At 40.0% G+C, this 20,412-nt stretch overlaps 1 protein-coding gene across 2 annotated transcripts; it reads left to right on the top strand.

The window, feature by feature from the left end:
- The first annotated feature begins 1,102 nt into the window (after positions 1 to 1,102).
- On the top strand, positions 1,103 to 19,659 carry LOC138201073 (uncharacterized). Of its 2 annotated transcripts, XM_069154198.1 has the most exons (23): positions 1,103 to 1,284; positions 2,734 to 2,822; positions 3,682 to 3,747; positions 3,846 to 3,961; positions 5,189 to 5,443; positions 7,122 to 7,237; positions 8,422 to 8,540; positions 9,205 to 9,532; positions 10,713 to 10,870; positions 12,099 to 12,239; positions 12,338 to 12,371; positions 13,100 to 13,327; positions 13,525 to 14,270; positions 14,585 to 14,712; positions 15,185 to 15,301; positions 15,436 to 15,552; positions 15,752 to 15,847; positions 15,935 to 16,146; positions 16,245 to 16,291; positions 16,404 to 16,447; positions 17,491 to 17,559; positions 17,642 to 17,792; positions 17,942 to 19,659. In XM_069154198.1, the coding sequence occupies exons 2-23, from the start codon at positions 2,766 to 2,768 to the stop codon at positions 18,095 to 18,097; spliced, it is 3,501 nt and encodes a 1,166-aa protein (XP_069010299.1). In that variant the 5' UTR covers positions 1,103 to 1,284; positions 2,734 to 2,765; the 3' UTR covers positions 18,098 to 19,659. The 2 variants fall into 2 exon arrangements, with proteins under 2 accessions (XP_069010299.1, XP_069010300.1); XM_069154199.1 differs by lacking the exon at positions 3,682 to 3,747.
- Positions 19,660 to 20,412: the final 753 nt, after the last annotated feature.

The following is a 20,412-nucleotide window of genomic DNA, read 5'->3' as shown; positions in this document are numbered from 1 at the left end:
ATGGAGGCCACTGTGCTCATTGGGACCTTCAATGCTGCAGAAATTTTTCTGTACCCTTCCCCAGATCTGAGCCTCGATACAATCCTGTCTCGGAGGTCTACAGACAATTCCTTGGACTTCATGGCTTGGTTTGTGCTCTGACATGCACTGTCAACTGTGGGACCTTATATAGACGGTGTGTGTCTTTCCAAATCATGTCCAATCAACTGAATTTACCACAGGTGGACTCCAATCAAGTTGTAGAAACATCTCAAGGATGATCGGTGGAAACAGGATGCACCTGAGCTCAATTTTGAGTGTCATGGCAAAGGCTGTGAATATTTATGTACATGTGATTTTGTTTTTGTTTTTGATTTTTAATAGATTTGCAAAAATTTCTAAATTTTTTATTTCACGTTGTCATTATGGGGTATTGTGTGTAGAATTTTGAGGGAAAAAATTAATTTAATCCATTTTGGAATAAGGCTGTAATATAACAAAATGTGGAAAAAGTGAAGCGCTGTGAATACTTAGACACACAATTAAAGTTGATATATTTTGAGCCAAAACCACAAAACTAAGTGCTTAATGGCACAAATATGACAATTATGTTTTAGTCATGAAGCACAATTTTTATATATGCAACACACATTTTGATGCTAAAAGACTATTATCTAGGCTATTTATGAATTCACCAAATACTTTTTAAATGGGGCACTTGTTGACTGTTTTATGTTTTTTTTGTTTTTTTTGTAAATTCCTTTTTAAATTCGAGCTATTTATTGGTGCATTCATTCTTGCTTTGCAACTTCTTTTTATAGCCTAGTTCTTCATTTTATAGCCCATAAAAATGTAAAATAATTCGTTTGTAATTTAGTTTACGCATTACTAGTTTTACATAAACATTTACATAGTTTAGTTTTGTTATAAACAAATGTGTAAATGTCCTTTTTCTACTTACAATAAATTGTCAATTAATACAAGGCTTTATTACTTTTTCTGTGAGCGCGCGTTTATTCATGAGCTCTGCGAGCTGCCGGGAACAAACCGGAAGAGATCGTAACCCCTTTTAGCGCCTTGTTTTTTTTTTCTGGATACACTTCCGCTTTTCAGCGGATGTTGCTTAGAAATCCCGAAGCTACTGTTAGTACAGACTCGGATCCTTGAAAATGTGTGCCTTTCGTGTCTGCCGGGCGCTGGCGGAAACGTTACTGGTGGAATAAGTCGCCTCCATTTGACTGATATTGTGTGTGAATATCCAGGGAGGCCCCACCCCACCCCCAACCAACCCACCCCCGGCCGCGGGTAAGCTGCAGCCGAGCACCGATCACCATGGACCGGGTGTAGCATTACCGCGGCTAGTCGGCTAGCGCTCGCCGATGTCTTTTTTTTTGTTTTTGTTTTTTTTGTTGTTGTTGCACTTTCTGTTCGAGTTCAGGCTGAGAAAGTGGAAAACCGAAAGGGCGAACACGTGGTCTTTGCAGCTGTGTGCACGTCTGTAGCGCACCTGGTGTGTTTTGAGTGAGCTGTGACACATAAACATCAGCTCCAAATGACAAAAGAAAACACTCGGGAGTCTTTGCTTAACTTATACATGCAAGCAGCGAAAGTTGCTTCACTGTCCTCGTCAAGACGGCTTTGATTTGCACAGCTGGAAGTCTCGACAGTTTGAAAAAGTAAAATTCAACAAGTATTTTCCTGTTTTTAGGAATTAAAAAAAAAAAACAGACTTCAGATTACCACCCAGTTATTTGTGCCTTTATGTTTCCATCAAGTCGGTATTGTACTAACTGTCCGTCTTGTCATGACTATTAACTTTGTTTTGTTGTTGTTGTTTTGGTTAAGAATCTATCTATTATTCAGTTGTACCAATAATTCAACATGTGAATCTGTGTTGGTTGAAATTCCTCCATGTGGCTTTTATTCCCTGAGAAGTTTCTGAAACAATGGATGTAGTTAGAATATGTTTTCAACCTGTCGTACAATGTTGGACTCATTCCCACAGAGGCAAGGTGCTTATAATATTAATAAGTAATGATTTATGTGAATAATTGAGCATTTCTTTATAAATCGGGCTCAAAGGGTTTTACGGGAGAAAGTGAAAATGAAAAACGGATCAAATAAGATAAAAGTTTGCAGTGATTTAAAAAAACAAAACAATCACTGGATAAAAACTGTTATAAAAGTAAAAACAAGAAGTATTGAATAAAAACAGTAATGTTAAAAAAAGATAAAAATTGTTCAAAAGCAGGATTGTAAATATTGATTTGGAGCTGTTTCTTATCAACAGAAGTTGCTTATATGATTTGTTGTGGGAGTACGATCCGACCCGCTGGTGTGTAGAAATAGAAAATTACTTCACTATATTTTTTGTAGTTAATTCTTTTTTTTAAATATCCACTATTAACACCTGAGGAAAGAGTGAATGTGCTAAAATAATTCAGAAATAACTCCTCATCCTCACAGGCAGCCAGTGCAATGATGCTTAAACTGGAGTAATGTGATAACACGATGAACGTGTTAAAGCTCGTTCACGCTGAATTCTGTGCGAGCTGCAGCATATACATTTTTTTAAATTTATTTTTTGATAAACCAGAAAAAAGTTCGTTACAATCAGTCAAGAAATTGCAAGCGTATGAGTGACTTGTAGTATTTCTGAGGTGATAAAAGGCTGTTTTTTATAACACTGTTTACGTGTAAATTAAAATGTAACTCAGAATAACATTTCTCTCTCTCTCTGTGTGTTTCTTGCAGCGTTCTTGCTGTGCCTTAACAAACCGTGGACCATGATGGAGCGGAGAAGAGCCTTAACTATTCCATTTGCTGTTGAGAACAATAACCTGGTAAATGTTAACTATTTTTTTTTTTTTGAAACATCAAAAACAACTTTTCAAGACGTTCATGTTATATGGTAGCTTTAAGTGTGCGGCATCGGTTGCATTTTCTTCTTGGCAAGATACTGTCGCAACGCTCGCTTTATGGCTCTACGCTGTACTTTCGCACAGGTTTGCTCTTTGCACTGTTAAATTGAGTAAGCAAACGCACTCTCCGCACTAAATGCTGAACTTTTTGAGAATTTAAGCATCTGCAGCTGCAACTTGCATGTTTTTGCATTAGCTGTTACTTTGACTGCAACTAACACTTACTTTCATTTCCAACTATTTCTGCAGTTAACTGGTTAATTGTTTTGTATGTAAAACACGAGATAACAGGAAATGGTTAATATATAGTTACCGGTTAAAAAAGTGTATTCCCCAAGTTGATCTCCTAAAGTTGAAGGCCTTTTCTTTCTATCAGCCCAAAACCAAAGATTAAACTTACTGTCACATCACACAGAAGCAGCAAATTCTTACTAATGAGAAGCTGAAACTTCAGTGTTGTTATTTTTTTTACTTTGATATGAACTTAATAAGATCTGCAAATCTTCAAAAGAGTTGCTGATTTATTAGTTCATGATTGACTCCGCTTTCTCTGCTGCTTATAACTGCATTGGAAATCTGATTTAAGAAGGCAGCTTATGCACACTGCTTTAATACCAGTGGTTTCACAGCTGAGACCACATGCTTGCTTCATGTAAATAAATAAGTCACGAGCTTTTGCACTTGCTTTAGTTGCGCTTCTCTTAAAGAGTCTTTCAGATATTGCTTGTTGCCAGCAATACATTTCATTCAAGCATGTGCACTAACCCCCTGTGAATTTTAGATGGAAAGCCCATTCAGAATCCCCATGACATGTCTTTCATCAAACTGTGAGAAGTTAGACAGACAGGTACAGCAATATCTTTGCTCTCGGTCAGAGCACATCAACATGTGGTGGCTGGTCGGAGTTATTCTGAAGACTGACACCGTTTCTGTCCCTTTGAAAAGGTTTCCTGGACTGCATTCACAGGTTGCAAACTCAGACATCGTAATTCACAGCATAAAAATGGATCCGTGATGTTTGATCACAACCCTGCAGCTATGATCACGTTGGAAATGACCAGGTAAGAAGGCAAACACAGGAGCTCTGATAGTATTTATTGCACACTTGAGTATTTGGTTTTTGTTCTGCACGTCAGTTAAAACGAACAAATATGTGTTGTTGTCTCAACTGAGCTGGGCTGTGAGTTTAGTCTGTTATTTTCCCCCCTCTGTGTATTTCATTGCAATTTCTCAAACTTTCACAAGATGGGGCTCTCACACTTAATATTAAAGAGGTGTTAATGAGCAGCAACATGTCTTTTTTTTTTCACTGTCATAAGAGAATTTCAACATTTCTGAAGCTGAACCTTAAAACCAGGAATATACGCTGCAACTTGCATTGAAATAAATTCCCAGCATATACATATAAATATATATACTCTGTATAAAAAATGAATTAAAATATGAATTAAAATATTAAATATATTTATTTATAATACATAATATATTAATATTAAAATAACATGTTAAGCTAAAAACAGAATTTTGCAGACTGCAAAAAAGACACAACATTTTTTTTTCATGTAATGACGTGTGTGCACGAATGTGCCGCATGCTTATCTTGTTGTGAGTAGTATAATTTTTTTTTTATCAGTGAGAGATAAGTTGTTCAGAACGAAACCTCATGAAGCTACAGAACAAGTTTTGCAGGAAGTTGTTGCTTTTAAGCTGAATAACAGCTTTTTTTTGTCTCTCATATAATCATTGCACTCTTTATCGTTATCAATTTACCTTCTATAGTAGTTATGTCTCAAAAAATATTATTCTATAATAAATATAATAATAATAAAGTTACAAACGTGGTGCATAAAGCATAGCACCTCACCAACTCATCAAGTTCTATAAAAGTACGGCCAGTGGTTAAGTTATGGACTACGCTACTAACTTCTGATGTCACTGTCTTAGTCTGACTTTTGGTAACTAAATACATAAAACAAATCTAAAACTGTTCTCACTGATAAATTTAACATTTTCACATTTATCCCGTGTCTGCGTACAATAGTAATTATACATTTCTCAAGTTGCAACACTTAAAGGAAACGTCACTTCTGAGCACGAGGACTCAAAGCCGAGCTTATCACAACAACACACATGGCTTATCCACGCCACTCGACTCCTCCCTTTTCGATCGCCTCTCCTGCAATGACCGATAAGCTTTAAGTCAGAATATTTTGATGGGTGATAATGTTGCATGGAAGATGCTGCTCAGGAAAGGCCACAAATACACATTTCTCTGTTTCTTCTTGCAGGAGGAAGCCCCTTCTGATCCTAACAGATGTCCTGAAGACGGAACAGGGCAAGGCATACGTAGAAAGGATGAAAAAGAGTCACACCATGAGCAGCAGAGGGCAAACGGCAAGTACGCGGAGGGAGAGCAGTCGATGCAGAGACGAGCCGCCGACCTGCAGAGACACTCGGTCCAGCCAGAGGGAGACCGGGAATAAGAGGAGCGAGAGTGTAACCCCCAAACGCACCTTGAGGAGCGCCCCTTCGTCCACTCAAAGGTGGGAAAACATTGGTAATGGTCTGTACTTTTATAGCGCTTTATCACCTTTTGGTCTCAAAGCGCTTTAACATGGTTTTCCCATTCACACACTAATGAGACAGATCACCATGCAAGGTGCTGCCATCAGGAGTACATTCACACACCGATGGTGTCGGGAGCAACTTAGGGTTCAGTGTCTTGCTCAAGGACACTTAGGCGTGTGGACAGGAGGAGCTGGAGATCGAACCACCGACCTTCCGACGAGTGTGCAACCCACTCTACCGACTGATCCACAGCTTCCCTAAACCGTAACATTTTTGGAAATGAGTTAGATGGGAAGATCGGTCCTTCTCCCATATCTTTTCCAGTGTAAACCTACACCCTGCATCGCTCAAAGACCGGAAGTGGGGGGGGGGGAGCAGTCAGCCGGCCTCTGTCCAAAGGAAACAAAATCTGATTTCCAGCTGACATGTATATCTCATTTGTTTTAATGCAAAGTGTAATCTATATGCTGGACTGTTATTTTGTCGGTAGCAGTAATTTCCTTGAGTCTTATCATGAACATCATGTTGCCCGGCAACCAGACTTAAGGAAGTGACTAAGCTAGATACACAGACAGAAATATGGGCAGCTTGTATACTCCAGTGAAAGCTGATCAAGCTGTACGTTATTATAACAGCGGGTGTTTCTCAGTCTCAAGGATGCGTCCTCGCGTCCTTTAGCGGCGAGCGAGGTGAGCGTCATTGAGGTGTGCTTGTATGTGAGCGTGGGATTGTGGACACTTTAAGGTCCCTGAGGATACAGATGATGCATGAACGAAGGACTCGGTTATGAAGGATCTCAGACATTGGAACAGTCCTTTGCATGATTTCTTGATGTATCATCCTAGAAATGCAGCCGACCAAGGACGCATCTTTGTGATTGAAAAACACCTGCTGCCCCCCCACTTCCTGTTTGGATATCCACACGGATATTAGTTTGATCGACTGCCAGCATACACGAAGGACATTTTGATAGTCTTACTGAATCTACTCTTAATTTGTAATCAAACTCTCCAGATGTTTTTTTTAAAAATTACATATGAAAATACTCTGCTTGGAATGATAATCTGTCTCGTATGTTTGTTCGAAAACAACAAAATTTAACTTTAAATTCTCCTGTTGAAAAGCCCTCTCTCCCTTGTTAAATTTAAAAAAAAAAAGTTCAGAATCTTTGAATATTAAAGGTCTTTCATTTTTATAAATTTACCAGTTGGGAACAAAATGTCTCGTAATTTAAGTCCACTCTCAGAAGACAGTTTGTGCTCCAGTTTGAGCTCTCTCTCTGACATATGAAGGCAGATTGTGTAGTAGGTCGTTACTTTTTACACAACTCTTGACTAAAAAGCAGTGGGAGGTATTCTTTATTGGGGTAATTTCATCTATTTGTTTTCGATTAGTTTAAGGAGGAATTACTTCTTCATAGAGTTTGGTTTGGCCAGCTATTTTCCAGGCTGAATATGTGGTGATTTTAATACCTCAGAAATCTAATTTTCTGCATTTGTTTTTCCTGAGCCTAGTCCTGGTTATTTTGTGATTAAATATAATTTTAGCGTAATGTCCTGAGATGTTTTACACAATTTAACTTGGCTTTGCTAAAAATGAAAATAAAGTGTACAGCAGAATCAGAAAATAGTGTTTTTGGTTTCATGTCCTCAGGTCCAGAGTCACAAGAAGACTACTCGGCGCTGATAACGAAGACGATAATGACGATATCAAGGAGGTGATAATAGGCAAGGGCAGCGAAGAAGATGACAAGTTTGCTGAGGTTGTAGGTGGGTAAACCTGAAGATTTCACCTCTATTGAGTCCCTCCAGGATTTCAGGGAGTTTTGCCTTTTATTTTGTCCTTTTTTAAAGATTGCTTTGTAATTTGCAGAGTTAAAAAAAAATGTTGTGGTAAAATTGTGAGAAGTAAAATTGTTTTACTTTTTTCCATCTACTACCTAATAAAGAGTCATATTTAATCACTGCGTATGATAATAAACATACTGCATATCACAGAAATATTTAGGTTATTTTTTTTCTTTTTCTATCTATTTGGACTTAAGATAAGGGCTTTAAAAAGCTTTATAAATAATACTAATTGAACCCTACTGTATGCACAAAAACAAAATGCACGCTCTTACGACTGGAAGTGTGTATAAAGGTAATTCAATTTACAGTATTCCTCATTCCCATTATAGGACCACATTTCTCATAAACTCCTTTTTTTCTGGTTGTTTTGATTTGTCTGTTCAGCCAGTAAGTCGTTTGTCTTGATGATGAAAGAAGAGGTTGAAGAGCCCCGCTGACTATAAATTGGGAGGCACAGTGGTGCAGTGGTTAGCATTGTCGCCTCACAGCAAAAAGGTTCCGGGTTCGAATCCGGTCCTGGGCCTCTCTGTGCGGAGTTTGTATGTGCTTGTGTGGATTACTAAAATGAAATAAAATAAAGGAGTTATTTTTATTGATAAGGTGATTTTTGTTTGGAAAGGCTTACTTTGTGCTTCTTTGAAGAATCTTTTTTGCTGAAGAATTGTGTGAATTTTTCAAAATTGCAAGCTCATGGAAATATTGTGAATATGACTGATTTTTAAAAAAAATTTTTTTTTACCTGGAATCATGAATCATTTATCTTTTCCTTTGGAAAGCATCACCCTTCCTATTTTCCCACTCTCCCTTGACTTTGCCGAGAAGTTTTTCTCAGGTGTCCTTTAATGTCGAGCTTTTTTTTCAAGAGGAGAGGTTTATTCACACGCCTTATTTCCAGAGTAAATAAACCCGTGATGCAATTTGAATTTCCACAAGACAGACTTTACTCTGCGATACGCCGATGTGCACATCTGAGTTCACAGGTCAGCTGTATGTTTTTCCATTTATCATACACTTTGAAGACAGGAAAGTCCGTCTGTAGTTTGTCGATACTGTATGCATTTAATTTAGCATCAGTCTGATCAGTGTGTGTCTGTCTCAAACAGATTGTGGGTTGTCAGTGAGCTGGGAGCCCAGCGAGGATACAGAAAGCTGTGATGAGTTCTCTCCACCGAGCATCAAGGACACGTGGACAGATCCAGAAAAAGACGTACAACACAGTTTGGTGGGTATCGCACAAAGCCACAGGTTTAAAAACCTCTAAATGTTACCAAGGATAATTTCCTTTCATTAAACCAAACCCATTCATGTAGAAGGCATTTAAAAAAAAAAAAGCACAAGTGTGCACCTTATGATGTGAACTTGGTGGCAACACTTCACTTCTGGCTCTTTCCATGTTTATCTTACCAGGACGTTGCAATTTTGGCTTTCAGCCCACTTATATTATGAAAATCTAATTTTTTCTATGCATTCAGATGTTGTCATTCTATTCTTGGCCTTTATCAGACATATTAAAGGCAGCAAAATATATTTTTAAGCAATAATTTTTAAGTAAGGGACCTTTGTTGCATGTCATGCCCCTCTCGATCTTTGTTGACTCTTCACCATCTGCTGTCATTTAAAGGCAGAAATAGAAATACCAAACAAAATCTTTGAAAGGATTTTTTTTTTTTTTTTTTTTTTTTTGTGGCCAAGAGTTACATGAGAAGGGAAGCGGGAAAACAGCTAGCCTGCTAGCCAAAGAAGGTTTCTGTGTGGAAAAAGGCTTTTAAAGATAATCCTCTCACATTGTATTTGAACTTGGCTCTGTAGTCGTTGTTTTATCCATCTGAGGTGTTTGTTGAATAAACACCAAAAATGATGCATTGTAATCTGCGCTGTCTCAACAGAAGAGGAAAAGAAAGGTTTCTGTGTCTCAGTGTAATGGGACGGGAAGCCCCAAACGCCACTGCGAGAGAGTGCTTCGCCTCACCGGGGAAGACGGAAGTGATGGAGAACTGAGCCCTGCGAGTATTTGTCAGGAGGATAATGAAGAAGATGGAGATGTGGAGAGCCTGGAGCGCAGCATTGTACAATTCACAGTGGGAGGAGATATGACCGATGTTCTGGTCCCAGTCATCACCCCCAATCTGGAAGTTGGAGACTTTATGGACAGCCCCAGACTAAGTTTATCGTCCAGCCAGGATAACACGACTATAACCAGCCCGGCTGAGCCCAGTGAGTTCACCATGTCTGTTTGTTTCTGTCACTGAGGAAACAATGTGCTGGCCAATTATTCTGCTCTGTGTGTGTGTGTGTGTGTGTGTGTGTGTGTGTGTGTGTGTGTGTGTGTGTGTGTGCTTAATGTATTAGGACTCCAGAGATGATAAGCAGCTGCATACAAACATATAGTATATGACCTTATTTGATGGTGTATAATGGAGATGTAATGACCTTTAAAGCAGACAGTGGTCGTCCTACAAAAGACATGTGGAGCGGCTGAACATTAGAAGCACAACAGCAGCTAATAAGCCACACAAGCTGCCAAACCAAAAGACTAATGGAACACAACATAAGAAAAGGTTGTAGTAAAAAAAAAAAAAAAAAAAAAAAAAAGAACTAAATATTTACACAAAACTTAATTTCTTTACTTTGCAATTGTCATAGAAACACATTAACGAGTGTGTTGTTTTGATTAAAGCTGCTCATGAAACAGTTACATAGTACAACATGACGAAAGTGCTAAACTTAGATGATGTAATGAAATCTGAGCAGTCTCCATCTGTTGTTGAAGATCACGAGATTCAGATGAAAGAAAAACTCACAAATTCTTAAGTTTACTCTGATTTGAGATATTTTTTTTTTGGGCTCTACAATCTCCAAGGTAGGATTGAACTTTCATGTTTTGTCGTTTTGAAAGATTGCTGTTTAGTCTTTGATTAGTATTTACCTGTTTTTAGGCTTTAACAGAAAACGTCACCCCCACTGTTTGGGTTACTGCGACATGCCTACTCTCTCCCACAGTGATCTCTATCATATAAAAACATTAATCCATGAAAAGAAAAATAGCAACTTGCACGTTTACAGCTATATTTGCTTAACAAACTTGTATCGACTAACTAATTCAAGCCTTCCTGATAAATTGCCAATCACAGATTTATCTCTGAGCATTTAAGAGATAATTTGTCCGATTTCAGCTGTTCTCCAAATCAGTGCTTTTCTTGGTTCTTTATGTTTTTGCTGTTAGTCAATATTGTTTGAACAGATTCTTTTAATGCTCTCTTTTTTTTTCTTTTTTTTTTAACTCTGTTGATTTTATAATTGGCCTGAAATGTCTGATTGTTCGAGCTCCACCGATAATCGGCTTGAGAGTTTGCGTAACTTTTTCCTAAGGCTTTTCCTCATGCTTGTATTTCAGTCGTGCTGTCCAGTGATGATGAGGAGGGTGGAGTTTCTCAGCGCTGCAGCCAAGTGCTCTGTACACTGGTCACTCTGGGAGACGCGGTAATAAAAGGACAGTCCTCTCAGGAAGGTGTGGCCAAACAGCAGCAAGCTCCCGACATACAGGACCTGCAGGTTGGTACAATGTCCCCTCGTGTCTTATTTGATCCATGCGGTACATCATGAACACATTTCTTAACTGATGTCATCAATGTTTCCGATCCCCTTATACAGTTCTTTCACTTTTTTATTTTACCCACAGAAAACTACGTGTGTGAATGGGAAACAGTGTAAAGCGCTTTGAGACCGCTAAGGTGATAAAGTTCTGTATAAGTGCAGACCATTTACCACAGGCCTCTAAACTCATGCCCACAGCCAGAGTGTTTAGAGACATTATGCGGGGAGCCGAGGTTTTACTTCACCCTGGGGTGCCGTGCTCACCGCCTGCCAATTGAATTAAACATTTGTGTATACATATTACACACTGTAATATATTGTAACACTTGCCAATAGCAGAAAGAGGATGTGGCAATAAATTAAAAGGTATATCTGGAGCTTAAATAGCCGAATTCATGTTGTGAACATATACGTCACTAAATAATGAGCAAACTCGTTGCATCGATGGCTCACTTGCAGAGATGGGTCGTTTCAAAGGAGGGGATTTTTCTTGTGACTGTTCGAGACAGTTTGTCCTGCCAATCACTATCATTGTCCAATAAGTGTCAAGATGTCTTCTGTGGAGGAGCTACCAGCCCTTTCAGGCGGTTTCAGTCTGGTCAGATTCCTCTGATAGTGCTGACTTTCATGTCCGAATAGCAGACGCTGAAATTGAACCATCTGTTTTCATCATATGTAACCTGATGTAGAGGTCCAGTCACATTTTGGCGCCATCTAGTGGTTACTATGTGATGCGCACTGTAACTGCAAAAAGTTGTAGGCTCTTCATTAATTTTTTTGGTTTATTAAAAGAAATTCTAGTTTTGCTTCATCTAGAATATAAAAAAAGGTTTATGAGAATAATGTGCAAGTGAAGACGTTACTAAATTATATCTGATTAATAATAAAGCAGCATCACTCTCTTCACATTCAAAGGTTAATACTGATTGATTTCCACCAGTTATTTTACCTTTACAAATTATTGCTGTCATCCACACTCTCCATGCTGTCATTCTTGTTAACACCACTAGATGTTGCCAAATTATTTTTAAGCTTGCACACAATGGCTTTAAAATATTTACATAAAAAGAAAATTGGGGATTATTGAGATGTTTGTGCGTATTACTGTGTCCGCCTTATTTTGCCACCACACCACCCTCTTTGCACTATTTTCCACACACTATACGTGCGTATGTTTGTGTTGCAGGTGTTGCAAGCAGCCGTTGCAGAAGTTCCTCGTCCTCTGCCAGCGCCACCCATCCCTAGTCTGGACTACGCTTACATGGGGGTGCCCTTCTTCACCTTCCACTGTGGAAGTGTCGAGGGGAAAGCAAATGGAGGCATCATGGTAACCTGAACAAAACACAAACACCAGCATATTCCACTTAGTGTTCATATCAGAATTCGAGTGTATAAAGTTGAATCCATTTTTCTCTACCTTCACAGATTGTAGAGCAAAATGTCATCATCCCATTGAAAGGTAACGATGTGAATATTTTTTTTCATCAATACTACATTTGAGTATCTGACTAGGTTTCCCAGCAATCTCCCTTCTGACTCTAGTTTTTAAAAAAAATAATCCTGAAGATAATATTTCTTGATCAGCCTGATTGATCAGTGTTTGCAGTGAGGTAAAGCTCCTGCCTGTGACCTTTGGTCTGGGTCTTCATAACTTTGACACAAAAGGATCTCATCTCATCTCGTTTTAGTCGAGCTGTCTGCACATCATCGTCTCCCAGTTTAGAGGTCTATTTCAGTTAGTTAAGTTTGTTTGACCTCTTGGATTAGACCCTGAAGACCCTTGTGCACTGTCACCGCTGAGCCAGAGAATATCCCCTTCTGGGAACTGAGGAGGTCTGATCTCAGCTTTGTGTATGTGTAAATATGTATATATATTTGTGAAAGGGAAACTAAAACCGAAGATACATTTTACAAATACAATATGAATAGTGAATCATGAATAAGACTTTAGGATGGGCGTATCACGAAGTGAGCAATGCAACCAGCAGGTGAAACCCAATCCAGCATCACTAACGCAGTATAACGCATCAACAGTGAAGCATAAGATTCGTTTAAATGCTGCAGATATGAAAGACTGTTTTTGGTGAAAGAAATTGACTGATTGCTTTTACTTCCGAATGATTTACTTCTGCACCAGGAGAAAACACTTCTAGATGAATCTGTAACCTGACCTCCTCTTGTCCTCAGACACTAGCGAGCGGTTGAATGTGGTGTTGACCTTCGAGCGCAAAGAGCTGAGGAGGTACAGCGTTTGGGAGCAGCAGGAACTGGAGGAACGGGAGGTTTGCTTTAAGAGTGACAGGGATCCTCCTCCTACGGCGGCCCTGCTGCTTTGTGTGTCTGATTCTGCTGCAGCGGCTATACATCAGGACCTCTGCGAGCTGTGTGTCGAACAAGATGGAGCCATAAACGCCGGTGAGACTACTGGAAGATTTTCTGGATACAGATGCAGAAACACAAATTCCCAATCTGGTCTGAGCAGACAAATGTGATGCAGACTAGATTTCCTCTAAACTGTTGGCAGCTGTTTGCAGTTGGAATTTATTTTTTGTTATGTATTTCTGACCTGATTTTCAGTATTTTTCATATTGTTATGCATTTTATTCTGATAGGGGAGGCCAGCCCCTTCATCCTGCTGACTCTGAGAGATCCCCTGGAGGGAATGGAGGGCGCATTGTTGCGCTCTTTCCTGGACATTGACTGTCTCAGCAGTCTAACACATGAACAAATCATGTTGACGACCCATGATGTCAACACAGCCAGTATCTTGGACCATACTCACGTTCTTTCCCTGGACGAGAGCATAGAGCTGATTAGAAGAAGTGGACTGGACTCTCACCTGCTCTCCATACTGGGCGTGACGATCGACGACCCTGAACTGAACACACCCGAGGAGGACTGTGATGGAGATAAAAACCCCACAGCAACCGTCCACGTGGAGATGGACTTACAGGAAGAACTGTTGGAGCCGGAGCCTGTGCCGGAGGCGGAGTCGTCGGAGTCGTCGGAGGCAGAGGCGTCGGAGGCGGAGGCGTCGGAGGCAGAGGCGTCGGAGGCGGTATTGGTGTCAGAGGCGGCGTTGGCATCGGAGGCGGAGGCAGAGTCAGAGGTAGAGTCGGCGCCGGAATCTGAGGCGGAGTTGGAGGCGGAGCCGGAGTCTGAGGCGGACCCGGAGTCTGAGGTGGAGTCGGAGCCGGAGTCTGAGGCAGCACCAGAGTTGGAGTCGGCGCCGGAGTCTGAGGCGGAGGCGGGGTCGGAGGTGGGGTCGGCGCCGGGGTCGGTGTCGCAGAAAGACACGAAAGTGGAGCTCACGCCAAAGGAAGAGCAGAAAGAAAAAGAAGTGGAGCCGCCCTCTGAGGTACGTGGTTCCCATTCGAAGTGAAGCTACTCAGAGAGTCCACCTCCTCAGTGTGTCTACTGATTGTCAAAGGTTCAGTCAGAATCATTTCCATTATTATATTTGAGTGAAAAAAAAAATAGAAAATTGTTCTAATTCTAACAAACAAAAATAAAACTTAGTAAAACATGAAAAAAGCAACACTGTTGGTAAAAGAATAATTTCTTCTTTTCTATAATCATCTCAACCCCTCAGATTTATTTTTTGCTCGTTACTGGAGGTCTTTACCTCCGAGGTAAGAACCCCTCATCAATGATATACGTTCCCTCCCACAGAAGAAGAAGGAGGAACCGGCTGCTGTATACACACTGTGCCATTATAGAACCAAAGGATCCTACTCTGCTTTGCTGTGTAAACCCAACTCCAAGTGGACTAAATATAAACATCAGGGTCTGCCCCGCAGGCAAGTAACCTCCAGTTATCGTATATATCCAGCTTCTCATGCTGCCTGGTGCCACAGGGGTCGGCGTCTGGCTTTCAAATGCGGATCTTCACAGCCGCTGCAGTTCTCTGTTAGCAATAAAAATATTTGAGATTAATTTCTCAGTTCTGAAATTTGAGATTTGCTCATACAGAAAAGCAATCTGATACCAAAGTGCTCTTTTCGTCATAGGGATCTTTTTAATTGAAGGGAATACTGTCTGATTAAGTACCCTGAAACATAAAGCACTGACTTTTATATTGACCTTAACAAAGACATTGTTTTATGTATTAATAAGGTTATAATTTCCTCCCGTATTGATTTGACATATTGGATCAGTGCATCCCAAAAAAATGCATTTGAACTTTTATACTCTACAATCTACAGTCTGTCATCTACTGTCTACTAACAGCCCATTCTTCTCTCCTCCTCCTCCTCCTCCTCCTCTCATTAGGTTGATCCAGTTTCCTCCTCCGCCCTTGAAAGGAGGAATAACTGTTACAATGGAGGACCTGCAGTGTCTCGACAACGGGCAGTTCCTCAATGATGTGATCATTGATTTTTACCTCAAGTACGTGACACATTTTTAAACAAAAGGCATCAAGCTGATGATGAAATTTCCTCATGAGTTTAGGAGAGAGAGAGAGAGAGAGAGAGCGAGAGAGAGACGTTTAAATAAATTGTGTTGTTGTGTTTTTGAACCAGGTACGTCCTCCAGAACGCCTCCGCTGCTGTGGCCGAGCGCTCCCACATCTTCAGCAGCTTCTTCTACAAGCAGCTGACACGCAGGGACAACGCCAGGGAAGGCAACAACAGTGAATCGTAAGTATCGCATACAAAGTTCGGTTACTTAAATTACGAGGTGTGTTAAACTCAGGAAAGTCCGAGTCGGAGTCCCTTAAGATGTCACGTTGAAGTCCAGATGTACTGGAAAAAAAAAAAAAATTGCTATACAACTTTCAAACTTCCCAGCGTGACTCCAGAGTGTGCTGAAACATCCTGTTTGTATTATCGTGTGCAGCTGTCAGAGGCAGAGACGGCACCAACGCGTGAAGACATGGACACGGCATGTGGACATCTTCAAGAAGGACTTCCTGTTTGTGCCTGTCAATCAAGAGTGAGTTAAATACATGAAGAGGTGTATTGTCGTCCAGGGTATTTTTGGTATGCTGTTTAACACATCACATTTCTGTTCTCTGATTAGAGCTCATTGGTATTTAGTCGTCATATGTTTTCCTGGGCTGGATGAGCCTAAAATGGAGGACTGGACCAGTCCGAACGTACAGAAGGGAAAGAACCCCGGTGGGGCAGGCGAAACTCGGGGTCAAGACGTGCCCCAAAGATGTAAAAGCTCGAATGATAATGCAGAGACACCACCTACGTTACAGCGCAGTGACAATGTGGACACAGAGACAGGTGTGTCCCCCTTTCTTCTACCTTTTGTGCATATTTTAAGCTTTGATTTAAGTTGTGAATGAAGCTGAAGGTAATTTGGCTGCTTTCATGTATTTTAGGAAATGCTAAAGAAGAACCCACCAAAGAGCCACCACCTGGTCCAGTGGTAAGAAATGATTCTGTTGTGCTCACTAGGGAAAACAATATTATCTTTACTGCCTGCAATTTTGTCTTCATTCGTTTTTCCAAATGTGCTCAGTCTCATTTTGTCTTTGTAGAACTGCACCGAGCTGACGTGCCAGAAAAAGACAGTTTGCAAGAGGTGAGGTTTGCTCTGCTGCTTCCATGAAAAAGTCGAGATAATATGTTTATATTTTTGTTATTGAATCCATGATTTGATTTGATCGTTCTGTATAGTTGTTGCACCAGTAGAATTCATTCCTTTAATTATGACAGAATTTGGCATAAATATCTAATGGACCAAAACGACGAGATGATGACATTTTCTATTCAATGGGTCAAAGGTCAATTTCACGGTGACATCAAAATGTTCTTAAAAAAACTGGTCTGGCTTTTATTCAACACCATAACTCAGAAAGTGAGGGGAGATGGTGACCATATTTCACACATGGTCGGATACTGAAGTGGTTTAACCTTGAAACTGCTAATTGTACAGATCTTCTGTGCTTTCGGGTTTAAAACGTGTGAAGCAAGCACGTTTCAGAATCTGTAGCGTCCCTGCAGTAACGTGTGTATTTGAAGCATTGTCTGCTGTCATGGCAATGACTTCATTTAATTTTGAGTTAGCCTAAACGTCAATTCAGTGGCAGCTTCCATTTTGCCTAAAAAAAAAAAAAAAATAAAATAGTTAGAATAGTTTTTTATTGAATTCTTTTAAAGTCTTCACTACATACATATATATATATATATATTCTGAGTTTTGATAGATATGGATGTAAACTGCCCTTTGACTTATATTTGTTTCATGCAGATTGTATTGAATTATTGGTTGTACTGCATGCGTGAGTGTATCCACAGAGCAACAGTACATTCACAGATACCACAAACTCATACTCGGTACAGTTTAAAAGCGCGTTCAGATCGAATGTCTCGGACCCAGAGTTGTAAACAACCTACATGCAGCTGAGACAGACCGCACACAACGCCTGACATCAGAATGTGCTCCGTGATTCAGATGACTACTTGTGCGCACACTTCATTTTATTTGGGAGGAAACTGCAGCTGCTGTTAAACAAAAAGCCCACTTAAGCTCTGGTCTGTCAGTGTAGTCGACTTGCATTTGTATTTATTAAACTGAACGTGTGGACTTAAACACTGACTCACAGATGTGTCTCCTCACTGCAGGCCGTGTATTCTCATTATGGATTCCCTCAAACTTTCTCTTCATGAACGAGTATTCAAACTCTTGCGGGAGTGAGTATGACACGTCGAATCCGTCTGTCTGTAGCTGCATGTGTGTTGATGTGTTTTTAGACGACCTGTGTTTGTCTCTCAGGTACTTGCAGTCAGAGTGGGAGGTCCGGCGTGGTTCATCACGAGACTTTGGTCCCGATCAGATGACGAGCTCGCACTGCAAAGTTCCCCTTCAAGACAACACCAGCGACTGCGGCCTCTACCTGCTCCAATATGTCGAGTGTTTTTTGAAGGTAAAGATCTTATTGTTGTCTGTTTTTTTTTTTTTTTTTAAGGCCACCGCAACCGCAGTCTGACATATTTTAAAATATGGCCACTTAATTTGGCATAAAACTTAAGGCATGCACATTTGGAGGGTAATTGATTGTGCTTCTGCTTGCAGGACCCTGTGGTGCACTTTGACCTCCCTCTACAACTAGATCGATGGTTCCCGCGGCAACAGGTTCGGCGGAAACGAGACGACATCAGAGATCTGATTCTTAACCTTTACCGTCATCAGAACCTGGATAACAGACGTATGAAGCAGCTCAGCCGTTGAGGCCTCTGCATTCCCGTAGCCATTATTATTAAATCACTGCTCATACTGAGCGAGGGACATTTCAGTATGAACTGAAGATATTTCCCTTTTAGTTAGATCTTGTTGTTATTTTATGCATTTTTAACTTGAACCAAACACGTAAACCTTTAACTATCAGTGGGTCCTGTTAGAGAACATGAAGGTATCGGCTCAGTTAGAATAAGTGTGTGTCCATCTAACCAGGATCTGAAATATATCTAAGCACGCAAATGTTTGAACACCGCAGGACTTTTTACTGATTGTTTTTATGTTGATAGATATTTTATTAAAGTAAATATTTGTATTTAATTTTCTATTTAGAATCACAAGAGGAATGTTTTACTTGTGAGAGTTTAACAAGTGGTAAAGCTTAGTTTGTACAGGAAACAGTTTCAACAGTTTTAGTTGCATTTAGTTGCTGACATTTTGTTTACATTTCATGTGATGTATGACTAAAAGTCCAGTTCACTTCCAAGTCATGTTTTTTTTAATTTAAAAAAAATAAATTAAAATAGTTCTGATTTCACCTTCTTTGGCATCAGTACACTTTTACTAGATGAGATTTGCTGAAGACAATAAAAAAATAGGAATAAAAATGCAGGCACCAGTATCCACTACATGGCAGTTTACTTTTCTTACTGACTATCTTTATAAAATGCCACTGAAGCCTCAGGAATGTGCCTCACTCAGTTATCCTATTAGCCTCTCGGTTACAGACAGGACACATGGGATTTAGTCGCCTCCTCTTTGCAGCAAAACAACTGTGTATCTCTGACTTTCTGGATTGCAGTTCATCAGACTGCAAAATACTACTGGGACACTGCAGTGTTAGCTGATGACAACTTTACCTGCATAAATTGGCAGATTTTAACCAAATCCATCAATGCAACCTACTGTACACTCTGTCACTCTGCAGATAACATATTAATCAACTTTTCTTGAAACTGAAGCATCGTCGTCTGTTTGTCCTAATTTGACAGCTGTCCTTCTGAAAGTTAGTGGTTAGTGGTTGCCGTCATATAAACTAACAGCTTCAGCATCTACACAATAGATTTAAGCGTTTTGGTACAAAACGTGGGGGAATGGATGGATCATACTATCTAAAACCATCAGGGCCTGTTGGGTGATGTCTCAAAGTACTTTATTTTAGTGTCGACAAATCATTTATTTTATGAACACGTAGAAGAAATAAGAATCTTTTAGGAATTTGTTTAATTTTAATACAACCTGCAAAAAGTTTATGGCTGCATAAACACTGGCATGTATTACATTATGCTCTAAAATGAAGACACGCTTAAGCCCCATCCCGACCTACAAGACACATACTACTTTACTGTTGTTGCCTAAATTCGTTTCAACAGACATCAATCTTGATACTCTTGTAGTTTCCCTGTTTTTGTCCAGATGTTTATGTCACTATTAACACCTTTATGACGTTCTCAACACAATGCTTTTTCAGACATTGTGCTGGATGAATGTACAGGAGCTGATTCCAAAAATACATTTGGTTTCAATGTATTAAGTATTAAAACTTGTAGAACAAATTACATTGTTTTTGTTGTTGTTGTTTTATCTGGTTTTCCATTTGAAACTAGATAGTTGCAGTGAATAAGCCCAGTCGGGACAACTGGAGACACGTTGGGGTTTTGACTCTTGACGTTTTGTCCTTCATGGTGTTTGTTACAAGTTGCGGCAGCTGTAGTTCGGATGTTCGGGCGGGTTGCCCGCTAATTGTAAGGTTGACGGTTTTATCCCCAGTTCCTCCTGTCAGCATGTCAAAGTGTCTTTGGGTAAGACTCTGAACCCCAGGCCGCTCCTGATGGCGGGCGAGCACCTTGCAGGGCAGCGGTGCCACCAGTGGGGTGTTAATGTGTGTAAGTGGGTGAATCGGAAACAGAGTAAGGCGCTTTGAGACTTCTAAGGTGATAAAGCGCTGTATGAGTGCCAACCATTTACTAGCATTCAGTTAATTGATTCTTTTCTTTTCTTCTTTTTTTTTTTTTTTTTACCCATTTTGAAGTTTTCTCCTATCCCTTAAATTATTATTTTTTTTAACTCTTCATAATTTATTTGTTTCTAAGGTCAAAAATGTAATAAAAAAAAAAAGCCTTTTATTGCAGTGCTTTGTATTATCTGTACAGAGGTCACCTTAGGTGCATTTACTGTCAGTCAGATCCCAACACAGTCACTCGGTAATCCTCCTGCTACCATGTACAGCAGTTTGCACCGTCTATGCTCCTATAGGTTCATCAAACACTCCCCTATGTCTGCACATTGTATTGCACATCATGATTTTA

The sequence above is a fragment of the Embiotoca jacksoni genome, unplaced genomic scaffold (genome assembly GCF_022577435.1).
Source record: "Embiotoca jacksoni isolate LCO1_2020_lvr unplaced genomic scaffold, fEmbJac1.0.p SCAF_2, whole genome shotgun sequence".
In the NCBI taxonomy this organism is placed as follows: Eukaryota; Metazoa; Chordata; class Actinopteri; family Embiotocidae; genus Embiotoca; species Embiotoca jacksoni.
The sequence above is the reverse complement of the archived record's forward strand: the minus strand, read 5'-3'. Positions and strand labels throughout refer to the sequence as shown.